Source organism: Melospiza melodia, chromosome 21, assembly GCF_035770615.1.
Source record: "Melospiza melodia melodia isolate bMelMel2 chromosome 21, bMelMel2.pri, whole genome shotgun sequence".
Classification (NCBI taxonomy): domain Eukaryota; kingdom Metazoa; phylum Chordata; class Aves; order Passeriformes; family Passerellidae; genus Melospiza; species Melospiza melodia.
Genome location: NC_086214.1, coordinates 9,316,644 through 9,330,264, shown reverse-complemented (window position 1 = coordinate 9,330,264; position 13,621 = coordinate 9,316,644). Strand labels below are relative to the sequence as shown.

The 13,621-nt window shown below is 44.1% G+C and overlaps 1 protein-coding gene across 2 annotated transcripts; it reads right to left on the bottom strand.

The window, feature by feature from the left end:
* Positions 1 to 730: 730 nt before the first annotated feature.
* Positions 731 to 13,012, bottom strand: KCTD7 (potassium channel tetramerization domain containing 7). 2 transcript variants are annotated; one of them, XM_063174142.1, is made up of 6 exons: positions 12,906 to 13,012; positions 10,863 to 11,095; positions 8,316 to 8,508; positions 7,516 to 7,685; positions 5,231 to 5,409; positions 731 to 3,872 (listed from the first exon to the last, which is right to left on the bottom strand). In XM_063174142.1, exons 3-6 carry the CDS (start codon positions 8,457 to 8,459, stop codon positions 3,496 to 3,498), a joined length of 870 nt encoding a protein of 289 aa, XP_063030212.1. In that variant the 5' UTR covers positions 8,460 to 8,508; positions 10,863 to 11,095; positions 12,906 to 13,012; the 3' UTR covers positions 731 to 3,495. The 2 variants fall into 2 exon arrangements, with proteins under 2 accessions (XP_063030212.1, XP_063030213.1); XM_063174143.1 differs by having other exon boundaries at positions 8,316 to 8,505.
* Positions 13,013 to 13,621: the final 609 nt, after the last annotated feature.

Below are 13,621 nucleotides of genomic sequence, written 5' to 3'. Positions count from 1 at the left end.
GCGCTGTGAGGGTGAGCGGGGCTGGCACACGGCCGGGTTGCTGCTGTGACCGCGCCCACAGCCCCTCTCCTCTGTTTTTTGCTATGGAGCTCTCCCAGCTGGTGAATTCCCGCCCCGCAGCCTCCCTTCCTTCTCCAGAGCCCGCAGCAGCTCCGCAGGGCTCCAGGGCCCGGCCCTGGCCCCACACGAGCATCCCAGAGCTGCCTTGGGGAAATATCAAAATACAAAATACCCGCTGCTATTTCAAACTCCTCTTTGCGTGCTCAGTACCAGTGTTGTGTCCTGGCTTCTATCTCTTTTTCTTTTATTTTTTTTTTCTCTTTTTTCAGCACGGACATCCCACTCTGAGACAGGCAGCGCTTCAGCCGGACAGATGGACCAAAGGAAATTACTTCAGACCAAGGGGAAATCCTTCTGAACTGAGGCAGAAAGGTTCTTTTTGAACACTGCAGAAGCAGGGGCAGCTGCTGTGCTGTGTCACAGGGATGGGTGGGGAGGGAAGGATGGATCAGTCATTGCAATGATCCATCCCAGCCGGTCTCTCAGCACACGCTGCAGCAGTGCCTCTGCTCAGGAAATTATAATAAACACCTAAATGCCATTAAAACAGCCCAGGACAGAGATTCCTGGCTTAATTTTCATTTGCAGTTAGGCAAAGGACACTCAAATCCCAGGGAAGGTGAGGAAAAACACAGCAGTGGCTGCAGACTAGATGAGCCAGAATTCCAAATTTTCAGTATCATAATTTATTGCACAACACAACCTTTATATCCACGTTTTCTTCTATGTGTTTTAAATAAAAAACATACAGATTATATATTACCTGAACTGAAAAGTCAAAAGTACTAAGAAATAATACACTGCAGTACTCACAGTATTGAACATCACACATCAACATAATTATTAACAAAACACATTTGGAGAGAATTCCAAACCCTGATCATTAGCATCCAGGCTGGATTTTCAAAGGCATTACGGGTTACAATGCATAGACACATACAATTTATAATTCAGCAAAACAAAATCCATTTAGAAAAGTCACAGTGAAAGTGGAGGTAAACTTATCCTAAGCTCGTGTAAGTAAAATGAACTATGAACTGCTGTTCTGGAAAGTGATTTCCAGTTAGAGAATTATATACAGGAGATAGAATTATCCTCTGAAATCTGCTTATTTGCAGAAAGATAATCAAAGACTGGAGGGATTTTTTTTGTCATAGCCCAAAATTTAGAACTATCTTGGGTTCTCTGTGCAGTTGTGAAAACCTAAAAATCTTCAGGGCTCAGTAATGCCAACCACAACTTAAAGCCAGTGGGGTCTATAAATTGTCCAGGGTAAAATGAAGCTACAAAACCTTTAATTACATCAGTAATTAGCTTTTTAATTAATCCAATGGAATGCAATATACAAATATTTCCTTTTTCTTTCTCTTTAAGATTATTTTGAAGCCACTTCAAGGGGGTTGGGGTTTTCTGTACTTCACAAAACAATAAGATTTTCAGACTTTTCTCCCTCTCAGTTTTGGGCTGAATTCAGTAGTTGAAATTTGGGATGTGGTTGCTGATGTCAGAAGTACAAAAAGACCTTCCAAAGAAAATATGATTCTGCAGTGGCTGCCTCTTCCAGCGTGGAAAGGAATTTCCTACTGCTTTAGAGTGGAGAAGTATCTGAATATGAAGTTTGAATTTTGTTTTTCCTCCTATGACACCAAGAAGGGTCAAGAAGAAGGATAAAATTAAGATTTAATTGTCTAAAAAAGGTGAGGTGAAGGAAGCACTTGTCGTCTAATATCATCTGACTTTAAGTCTAAAATAAAGTTGAATATCACAGAATGTAAAAAGAGTCAGTAATAAAATAATATACATTAAATATTCCTCTTACTGCTGCTAATAGGAACATACAGACAGGGTTTTCTCATTTACCAAAAGCCTTTGCAAATAACCTGATTCTAAAGAGCTTTTTTTTTTTTTTGTAGATATTGTAAACATTTAAAATTTCTAAGGCTAAAAACAGGCACAAGTCTTCCATGAACAGTTATTATTCCTAAAAGCATTAAGGAAGATATTCCAGATCTTCTATTCCTTTTGATAACAACAGAAATAATTGAAGTACAACATTATAATTCACAACGTAGATTCTTAATTAAAAAAGAAATACAGCTTAACCCTGACAACAATTAATTATATATAAGGAATATTCCTTTTTTTTTTAATTATCTAGTACATCAAAATGACATTTCCAGATCTTTGTGTTGGGTGTGACTCAAACTTTATAAAGCTGAAGGAGGAACTAAAACATTTCTAAGAGGGTAAAACTGAAATGTCAGCTTTAGTAGCACCCCAGATTCCCAAAAATGCAGGAAAAATCTGCAATTCCATCCTGAAGCCACGTGGTTGGTGGCACCCTTGAGCAGATGTTCAGCCACTCCCCTCCATCCTTTGCATGAGGTGATTTTGTTTTGTGCCTCGTTAAGGTACCTGAGCCAACAGTCTGAGTTCAGGCTGGTTTGTCAAGTTTCCAGAGGTTTTCCCAACCCCTGCCAGCAGGCTGATCCCAAGGAATGTGAGCAGCAAGGCAACTGCCGAGAACATTTGTCCTGTAAGTGCCACCACACTCATCACCAGGTGATCTTGAAAGAACATTTGTCCTCTAGAAGTCCTTTCACTCCTCAGTGCCACCACAACTCATCACCAGGTGATCTTGAAAGAACATTTGTCCTTTAAAAGTCCTTTCACCTCTTATTGTGCCACCACACTCACCACAAGACAATGTTGGAAGAACATTTGTCCTTTAGGAGTCCTCTCACCCCTCAGTGCCACCACAACTCATCACCAGATGATCTTGAAAGAACATTTGTACTCTAGGAGTCCTTTCACCCTTTTTAAGTGCCACCACACTCACCACCACATGATATTGAAAGAACATTTGTCCTTTAGGAGTTCTCTCACCCCTCAGTGTCACCACACTCACCCCAAGGCGATGGTGAAAGAACATTTGTCCTTTAGGAGCCCTCAGTGCCACCACAACTCACCACCAATGATCTTGAAAGAACATTTTGTCCTCTAGAAGTCCTTTCACCCCGCAGTGCTACCACACTCACCACAAGGCGATGGTGAAAGAACATTTGTCCTCTGGAAGTCCTGTCACCCCTCAGTGCCACCACAACTCGCCACCAATGATCTTGAAAGAACATTTATCCTCTAGAAGTCCTTTCACTCCTTGATGTGTCACCACACTCACCACAAGGTGATCTTGAAAGAACATTTGTCCTTTAGGAGCCCTCAGTGCCACCACACTCACCACAAGGCGATGGTGAAAGAACGTTTGTCCTCTAGAAGTCCTCTCACCCCTCTTTGCCACCACAACCCACCACCAGGCGACTTAGAAAGAACATTTATCCTCTAGAAGTCCTCTCACCCCTCGATGTGCCACCACCAGGTGACCCTGAAAGCACATCTGTCCTGTGGCAGTCCCCTGACCCTTCTCTGTGCCCCCAGTCACCACCAAGTGATCTTGAACTCGTAGATGGGGCGCTTGCAGTAGTAGTGGTTGATGAGGTGCTTGTCGCAGACGCCGATGCACTGGTGCTCCACGGTGATGCCGCGCGCCGACAGGTCGCTGACGATGCAGTGCAGGAGGTCGTAGACGTCGGCCACGGCCTCCCAGGGCCCGAAGGACACGTCCACCTCGCAGTGGTGCTCAAAGAGCTTGGCCTCGCTCTCGCTGCGCTCGAAGCGCAGGGAGTTGAAGTGGGGGCACTCGTAGGGAGTGATGGGCATCTCCTCCTTGAACACGCACACCTTGAGCTTGGCAAACCTGGCCTTCCTCTGCATGGCCCGCAGCTTGGCGATCTCGATGATCCGCTCCAGGTGGTCTGCAAAGGACGTGGGCGGAGGGTCCCGAGGAAGGGCAAGGGAAAGAGATCAGAAGCAATTATTTCATGTGAAACGTTTCACTGCAGCTGTTCTCAGCAGCATATAGCAAAGTATAGAATAATGAAATCAATCTCTTTATCTGGCGAGCTTGGTGGCCTTATTCTATTAAAAAAATATATAAATTCATATATAATTACACAATCATTCTATTCTATTCTATTCTATTCTATTCTATTCTATTCTATTCTATTCTATTCTATTCTCTTCTATTCTATTCTATTCTATTCTATTCTATATATGTGTACATATAATAATTATAAAGAATAAAAAAATATAATATTATATATTGTATAATATATATAATAAAATATAGAATAATCAAATCAATCTCGATTATCTGGTGAGCTTGGTGGCATTATTATATAAAAAGAATTATAAATTAATGTATTATATTATCATATATAAAATATATATTAAATTATATACATTATATAAATATATAAAATCTAGAATAATCAAATCACTCTCGGTTATCTGGTGAGTTTGGTGGCCTTATTATATTAAAAATATATAAACTAATATATTATATAATCATATATAAAATATATATTAAATTATATACATTATATAATTATATAAAATCTGCAATAACTAAATAAATCTCAGTTATCTGGTGAGCTAGGTGGCCTTATTATATTAAAAATGCATAAAAATATACATAAATATATATACTATATAAAAATATATATAATATATAATATATTATATATATTATATATTCTATATTCTATATTCTATATTATATATTATATATTATATATTATATATATAACATATATATTAAATTATATACATTATATAAATATATAAAATCTAGAATAATCAAATCACTCTCTTATCTGGTTATCTGGTGAGCCTGGTGGCCTTATTATATAATATATATATATATAAATACATAATTATATAATAATGTATATTATATAATTATATAATGTATAGAATAATCAAATAGACCTCAGTTATCTGGTGAGCTTGATGACCTTATTGCATGGCCAAGTTATCTGGCCTCACTACAAGGCCAAATTTATTCACTTGCAAGTCCTGACAGAACAAATGCAGGCAAACCCTCTCATTTGATAACATTTCAGCCTAACCTTGCTCCCTTCTAAGCACACAAATCCACACCCTGGGATGCAGCAGGATGTGGAGACCTCAAAGATCCAAACAGCATAAAAAATACAGAATAAACTTCCCAGCAGCAACGGGCTCAGTCTGGGAGCTGAGAGCAGACTGAAAGCAGAGGTTTAACACTGCAACCCCACTAGAAGAAACAGTCAGTGCTACTTTGTTTATTTACCTTTGTAATATGGCATTAGGCCCAGGAAAGCTTGTCTAACTTTTTCTCCTTTAAGAGGCTGGATATCCTCTAGATTGTCTAGCAAGGGTCCTATGGAATAATACTGAGCTTCCTTGTACACTGACCTCACTCGCTCTCGGGGGGGCAGCTCACCCGACCGTAGGAAGTTTAGTATGTCTCTAAAACAAAGAGCAAAAATATCATTAACAAACACATTTCTTCCAAAACTGCTGCAGGTGGGAAAGGACAGGAAATGCTGGATATTCACTGTTTGCTCTATTGAGACAGTAACTGAGATAAATGAGCCATATTCCCAACATTTGTTTGTAAAACCGTTTGCCACGTTCAGCTTTCCAAGCCATTATTTCACATTTTGCCTCAGCTGATGTCAAAACTCATTTGAAGAAATATCAGTGGATTTTAAACCAAACATTCATTGTGGAGGAAACCATTTATTACACAGAAGAGGCCAGAGTGTTTCATGGGAAAGAAATTGTGGTCACTGCATTTCAAATTTAGGTCTGGGACAAAATAAACTTCTGCATTTTCCCAGAGAATCATTTTCATGGACATTTTATTCCACACAAATGCAGCTGAATGGATGGGACATCTGCAAAGGAGGTTTCTCATCACAGATCATCAAGAATCAGAATTTTTAAAAAAGAGAGAGAACATTTCCTCGTAGTTCTGAAACACTGTTCAGCAACAGGATCTTTTGACAGAGAGAAAAATCACTTTATAAGTATTAATCAACAAAACCCTTATCAAATAAACAAAAAAATCACTTTATAAGTGTTAACCAAGAAAATCTTATCAAATTAAAAAGCATTACTACAATCTTAGAATGACAACAAATACAGCACCTGCTAACCTGGCTCTCTGTTCCAGCTGTATTTTCAATGAGGTTGATAACATCACAAATTAATTGGTTTTCCAACAATTGCCTCAGGTAAAGACAGAATTATTTTAAAGTAAACACAGTGGTTTAATCTACCTCTGTCCCAGATTATGGTACAACCCAAAAGTGTTTTGAAAATAATTCAAAGCTCCTCTGTTGAAGGCAATAAGGAAATGTCTATAAAGGAGCAACAAGAAATTTGGAATAAATTGCAATGTGTTCTTTGGGCAAAGACCTGAATCCAGGAACACTGATCACCTTTCTTAGCAATCCCACCCCAGCTCAAACACAGCATTAGTAATCATGGTTAGTTTAATTAAAAATAAAATTAAAGCTGAGCAGGAAGGAAGGAATCCTGGAGGTGAAGAAATATGGCACTAGCAACAAAAATAATTTAGAAAAAGAAATTCTTTAAAGGCTTGTGCTTTATTTTAGCAGTTATATCCCATTTAAAGATTGAAAACATCATATTTACAACTGTGTAAAAATCCTAGATTAATTCCTTCCATTCCCTCCTCCTTACAGATACTGAATATCAATTAAAACCCAGCGTTGTGCAAGGAGTTTCCTATTTCCAAACCCTTCTTTAAACCATCCAAACAACTTGATACCTTGAAAGGAGATACTCTAGGGGAGACAGTGCACAAATTCAAGGAGATACTCTAGGGGAGACAATGCACAAATCCAAAGCATTTCTTGTGTTTCTTTTCCCATTGCACAACCAACAAAGAATTTTTAACTGCAGTTACTCCTGTGATGCTTTGAAGGTGTGCAATGTTAAATGCTGCACTTTAAGATAAAGAGCTGTTAAAAACAAGTTTAAAAGGTTACATTTAAAGGGAGGTGGAAACCTAAAGTTGGTTACATTTTACTGACCAATAAGAAAAATTAAGGTATGGATACTGAGAAATGGACATTTAGGTCAGTGTATGGGGTAACACCTGGGGGGTTGATCCCTGGCCTCTGATTAATCATTTGATGTCCTGGACAGAAAGTTCTAGATGGAGGGGATGGGATGCTGAGTTACATTTAAAGGGAGGTGGAAACTTAAAGCAGATAACATTTACTGATCAATAAGATAAATTAAGGGATGGGTACTGGGAAATGGACATTTAGGTCAGTGTATGGGGTACCACTTGGGGGGTTGATCCCTGGCCTCTGGCCAATCACTTCATGTCCTGGACAGAAAGTTCTAGATGGAGGGGATGGGATGCTGAGTGACTGACAGAGAGCCAGGGTGAGGATTTGAGGATGATCTCAGCAAAGGAAAGGGATTACACAGGTAAAAGGAGGGGGTACAATCTGGGGTAAACCATTTGGGAAAACTACTGGGATACAAAACCAAACTATCCCAAAGTATTACAAAGTATAAAAGCACAGCACATACCCAAAGTAGGTGCCATCCCTGTCGATGAAGTACCTGCCCTCAGCATCTGTGGGGATGTAGTGCCTGCCACTGAACATGGCTGCCAGCATGGTGTCCTCGTACCTGCGCAGCGTGGACAGTCTGGTGGTGAAGAACATCCCCCCCACGTTCAGTGGGACAACTTCTGGGAACTGCAAAAGCAACCAGGACATCAGAGAGGAGCTGCCAAAGGACACTTGCAGTTTGTCAATGTGTGGTTCCTGCCCCACTGCCACGGATCAGGGAGCTCTGAGGGGTGAAAATTTGGATGTTTGGCTGCTGGGAGGAATCAGTGAGTGGTTTAATTGTAGCTGGGAATCTGAAACAGCAGAAATCACTCAGCTGGAATAGCAGATATTTGAGATATTAATGCCTCCTCTTGGCTCTTTTGGGGAAAGGAAACAAAACAAAACCTCTTTCCCAGTCTTACACAGAGAGGGAAAAAAAAAAAGGGAAGAAATCTCAGGTCAGCCTTGGGACTTGCACTCTGCTGGTCCTTTACACAACCAGACTATACTATACACTGCAAAAAAAAAAAAGAAAAAAAAAATTGCATTTGTTCACATCAGGCCTAAATCTTACTATCACATCCCAGGCTGCCTTAAGGACCAGAATAAACACTTAACTGCATGTCTCCATCCAAACCTGGATGCAATTTGTAAGTAAAGCTGCCGAGCTACTCAAATACATTCAAGAGACTGAGTTTTATTCAAATCCTGAATTCCTCAGCACCTGAGCAGTCTGTGCTGCCGCGATCATGCCCGTCTCAGGTGAGCTCTTACCTGCTGGGGCAGCAGAGGTAGCGCTTGTCCTGCCTGGGTGGCGGTGGGAGTGGCCGGCTCTTGGAAATCATCCTCTGCATCCGAGCTCGACATGGCATCATCCGGGGTGGCACTCGCTTTGCTCTGCCCCGTGACTACCACCATCCCTCTGGCTCTGGGGAGCAGCTCTGCCGGGTAGGAGGCCGTGGCACTGCTGAAGGGAGACCCAAATTAATCTAACCCGGATTACCCCGATGGCTGCGCGCTCCCCGCAGCGGCCGCGTCACCCCGAGCGCTCCCACAGCGGCAGGGGCGTTATTGCCGGGAGGAGGAGGAGCAGGGATGAGCAGGGATGAGCAGGGAGGAGCAGGGATGCCGGCACCCCCGGAGAGGCTGCGGGCACAGCTGCTGCGAGGCCCTCCAGCCGCCGAGCCGCTGGCAGGGGCTGGAAGAGCCCGGCATCCATTGGCTGCGCGGTGCAGGGAGCGATTGGCTCCGGCGCGGCTTTGCAGGAAAATGTCATTTGCTGCGAGGATTTGGGTGGCCGCTGTCCCAGCCTGTCCCTCGCCAGGGGCGGGATGCAGGAACCCGGCCCTGCCAGGGGCGGGATGCGGGGACGCGTCCGTGCCACATTGGCGACGCCCGGCTCGTCTGTCACCTTCAGACGGGCACGGGGAGGGCTCTGGAATTCCCTGGGAATGAATGGGAAAAGCGGGATTGCTCTGCAGCCGGGGACAGCAGGCGTTCCCCTGCCCGCTGCATCACAGCACTGCACACACGGGGTGTGCGACACGAATATTGAACTCTCACAGCACACACGGGGTGTGAGACACGAATATTGAACTCTCACAGCACACACGGGGTGTGAGACACGAATATTGAACTCTCACAGCACACACGATGTGAGACACGAATATTGAACTCTCACAGCACAGCACACGCGTGTGAGAGACGAATATTGAGCTCTCACAGCACACACGGGATGTGAGACACGAATATTGAACTCTCACAGCAGACACGATGTGAGACACGAATATTGAGCTCTCACAGCACACACGCGTGTGAGACACGAATATTGAACTACGGGATGTGAGACACAAATATTGAACTCTCACAGCACACACGCGTGTGAGACACGAATATTGAACTCTCACAGCACACACGGGATGTGGGACACGAATATTTAACTCTCCTTAGCACGCTGCTAATTATCATCTCAATTTAACACTTTGAGGCTTCTCAGCCCATCCTCAGCGGGAGAATGGGATGCACGGACAGACTGCACCACAAAAATAATAATTGCAAGGGAAGCCCGCTGCTCTCCTTACACTGCATTATGTAAAATCCCTGCTGTCCAGCAGCATTGCTGCTCCCTAACAAAGACATTCCACCACCAGAGGCTTTCTCCACCTCCAAACCTTCTCTCAAATCAGTATAAAATACAGAAAGAGGAGGATTATTTGTACAAGCACATCTGGCACATTTATTTATTAACTTAAGGATGCTTCCCTTCAAAATCAGGAAGAAAAAATGACATAAAATTTTTTAAAACCTGCCTTAATAATGGTGCTAACAGTCATTGTGCACACTGTTAGATCTCAACTCTTAAAGGAAATATTGAGTTCAGAGGGAACCCAGACAGAGCTGGGATGCTCCTGAACAAAACAGGAACTTCATGGAGACAGCATCATCTCCACATCTCCTGAAAATCTCCACATTCTGTGGGGGTGTCCACAAAATTTGGAGATGAATCCTAGATCCTGTTTAACATCCTAATAAACACAGAGAAGTAGCTACTGTGAAGTTCCAAACATCATTAAGAGGGTTGGCTCAGCTCAGAGAGAGATTTAATTTCTCTTTTCTCTACAGTTCAGAATCATTTTTCCACCCCAGCCCAATGCACAGGCAGATAAATAAGGATGGAAGAGCTTCTGAAGGGCCACACCCTATTAACAATTTTAATATTTGTCCTAAAAGAACGTTTATTCTGACATCATCAGTTATCCAACCAACTCAACTATGTCTCACAGATAAAGAATAGACTCAATATAAATTAAAGATTCTTTTGCTAGGGATTCCTTTAAGGAAGTCAACAAATTATCAGCCAGAAAAACTTACAGATCAGCATTTATAAGATGCACAGTCAAAAATTGAGGGTGAGCATGTATTTACTGTGAAAGTATTTTTTATAAAGCTGCCACTTGACACCAGTGCTTTGGCTGCTATTTCTAGTTCTCTTTAGAGTACTCAAAAGAACAAAAGATTGATCAAAAATGTGTTCTTGGTCTGCATTTTTCAAGGATGTCCCATAGATTTCACTAAATGGAGTTTAGTGTGAATAAACAACATTGACTCCATTAACTATGTCAGCATTATTGACCACAGAATGGGTTTTGGGGCAAGTTCATCCATTTGGCACTGCACCAAAAAGGTCTCTTTCCTAACAGAGCTAGAGGAAAAGAGAAGAGAAAGAGATTTTTCTCCCTCTTTCATAATCTTCAATATGACACTAAGGTTTAAAAAAAAGCCATGAGACAGCATGAATTATGTTGTGCTCAGGATACCAACCTTCTGTGTCATTGGAACATCCACACAGAAGAACCCCTCAATAAAGAGGTTTAGGCCATGATGAGAGCAGGATTTGGAGAACCAGGAGTGGCAATAAAAAGATCAATGAGTGACCAGCTGAACCTGTTTTCTGATGTTCATTAAAAGGTGAGTGAAGTCTCTCTCTGGGCTGGCTTCACCTGTTCACCCAGGGAGCAGTGAAACAGAGCTGTGCTGACAGGAGCAGAGTCCTCCTGAAAGAAAACCACAAGTTAATCACATTTCATGAAGAAAACACATCCACCTGAACCCCACAACAGTTTGGGTTGAACTGGACCTTAAGGATCCTCCAATTCCACCCCCCTGCCATGTCCACAGACCAGGCTGCTCCAAGCCCCATCCAAACCCGGCCTGATCCTTTTCTTTGCACTCAAAGCACCTGCAATAATTATTTTAAACTATGTGCAGAAATATTCCTTTGTTAAATCTCTTATTAAATTTACAGAATTTATTTATTTAAACTAAGCAAATGCCTCCATTTCACTTTCAAATACATCTAGGTCTAGATCAACAGAAAACACCACCAATAAATAAAATTATCATTGAATCAAATATCACATCAGCATCATCCAACTCTACCAGAAACACTTCCTTCCAGTCCTTCACCTGCCATTTAAAAGCAGGGATTGTTTCCTGGAGCTTTGCTGGGGACAGCTCAGTAAATGAGCTGGCCCTGCCAGTTTGCCTTCATTCCCCAGAGAATGACAGCAACCTTTGAACTGGGCTTGATGCTGAGTTTTATAAGAGCTTTTCAAGGCTCTGCTGCTCTCTCAACTTCTCCATATTGGTTTAAACAACTTTTTCTTAAATACCTTCTGAGGTCGCACCAGTGTTGGCAAAGTTACAAACCCAAAAAAAGTTATATACCAACAAAAAAATGACATATTGGTTATACAGTCAAAGCGTTTTCTAGCAAGGTTCTGATGAACATCACAGGAGTCTCACACAAACTCCTGTCCAAAGGTAACTCTTTGGGATGTGCTTTTATGAGAAGTTAGAAGGCTCCCCCTTTTAGAGAGAAACTGGGGTAGATGAGACCTGATTTAGGAAAGTCTGCATCACCAACTTCAAGAGACACAGATGATTGTAAGGTTTGTGTGAACACAGAGGGAAAAGACACAACATCCAGTAAATTCCAACGAATCTGTGTCAAAGAAACATCCTGGAAGAGGGGCAATAAACTGGACTGTAAAATCCCATCATCATAGTCACAAACACCACAGAGTATGATGAAAGGGCTGTGTAACTCAACTTTACAGCTGAGAGCAAAGACAGCTGTAGGGATGGGCAGAATGGGAGTGTCCATCCCAGTGATACTGCAGGACAGCAGGGACACGTGGCTGGGGGCTGGAGTGACCATGGTGAAGGACAGAGGGGCTGCACTCATGGGTGCTGGCACTGCCCCTCGTGGAATCCCAGAGATCTCAGGACACCGGGGCTGGCACTGCTCCTCACGGAATCCCACAGCTTTGAGAACATCGGGGGTGCCCTCGCTGGTGCTGGGCACTGCCACTGCCCCTCACAGAATCCCACAGCTCTGAGGACACCGGGGCTGCCACTGCCCCTCATGGAATCCCAGAACTCTCAGGTCACTGGGTCTGCCCTCGCTGGCACTGCCACTGCCCCTCACAGAATCCCAGAGCTCTCAGGACAGCAGGGCTGGCACTGCCCCTCATGGAATCCCACAGCTTTGAGAACACCGGGGCTGCTCTCACTGGTGCTGGCACTGCCCCTCACGGAATCCCGCAGCTCTCAGAGCTCGGAGCCGCCTGACAGCTGTAGGAGCACAGGCATCACCACAGGGGCAGCACAAACCAGGCGGCGGGCACGCCAACACTCAGGCAAATAACCAATAATTCATTCATAACTAATTAAAAATTAACTCTCATAATGCCAGGGGGACACAGCCTGACCGGCAGCACCGCTCGCGAGGGGCTGCCCCGGCCGCGGTCCCTCCGCTCCCCTCAGCCCTGCAGCCCCGCGGCCTCCCCGGCGCTCCCTCACCTGCCGCGGGTCGGTAGCGGAGCCCAGCCGGGGATGGAGGCAGGCGATGAGGGAGGGCTGAGGGCAGCGGGGCCGGCTGTCCCCGCCCGCGCTCACCTGCTGCCCGCCCGCGGCCGCCGCTCCGCTCCGCTCCGGCCCGGGGGAGCGGCCGCGCCCCCGCGTCACGTACGGGCCCATCCGGGTCCCGGCGGGAGGAGCCGCCCCGGCGGCGGCACCGGGGCGATCCCGGGCGGCTCCGGGGAAGCGCCGGGAATGAACGGGGGAAGGAGCGGGGAAAACAGCGGGGTTCGGAGCGGCCTCGGGAGCGGCGGGGCCGCGCTGCCCTCAGGCGGCACCAGGAGCACGGGGATCGCCCGCCCTTCCTCACGGCACTGCGGGTTTGTCAGCACCACACACGAGAAATGGAGAAACGGAGGAAAAGCAAAACTCTGTCACATCCACAATGCGAGGAAATATAAATGTTTTGGCACCAACTCCACTCCAAACCAGTGGGGAAGGCTGAAACCGCCTTCACCGCCCTGAACCAGCGAGGGGAGCAGAAATTGAGCCACAACGACCGTCCCAAAAATAACTCATGGAATAATCATGTTCCACGTTGTATCCTAAAGATCGAAACCTTAGGGTTCAACTCACAGCAGTTTTCCCCCAGCAGAGCATCTCTGAACAAAACTGCTGTTAAGGAAAAAAATTCAAGAGTCTAAAATTACCTACTTCTA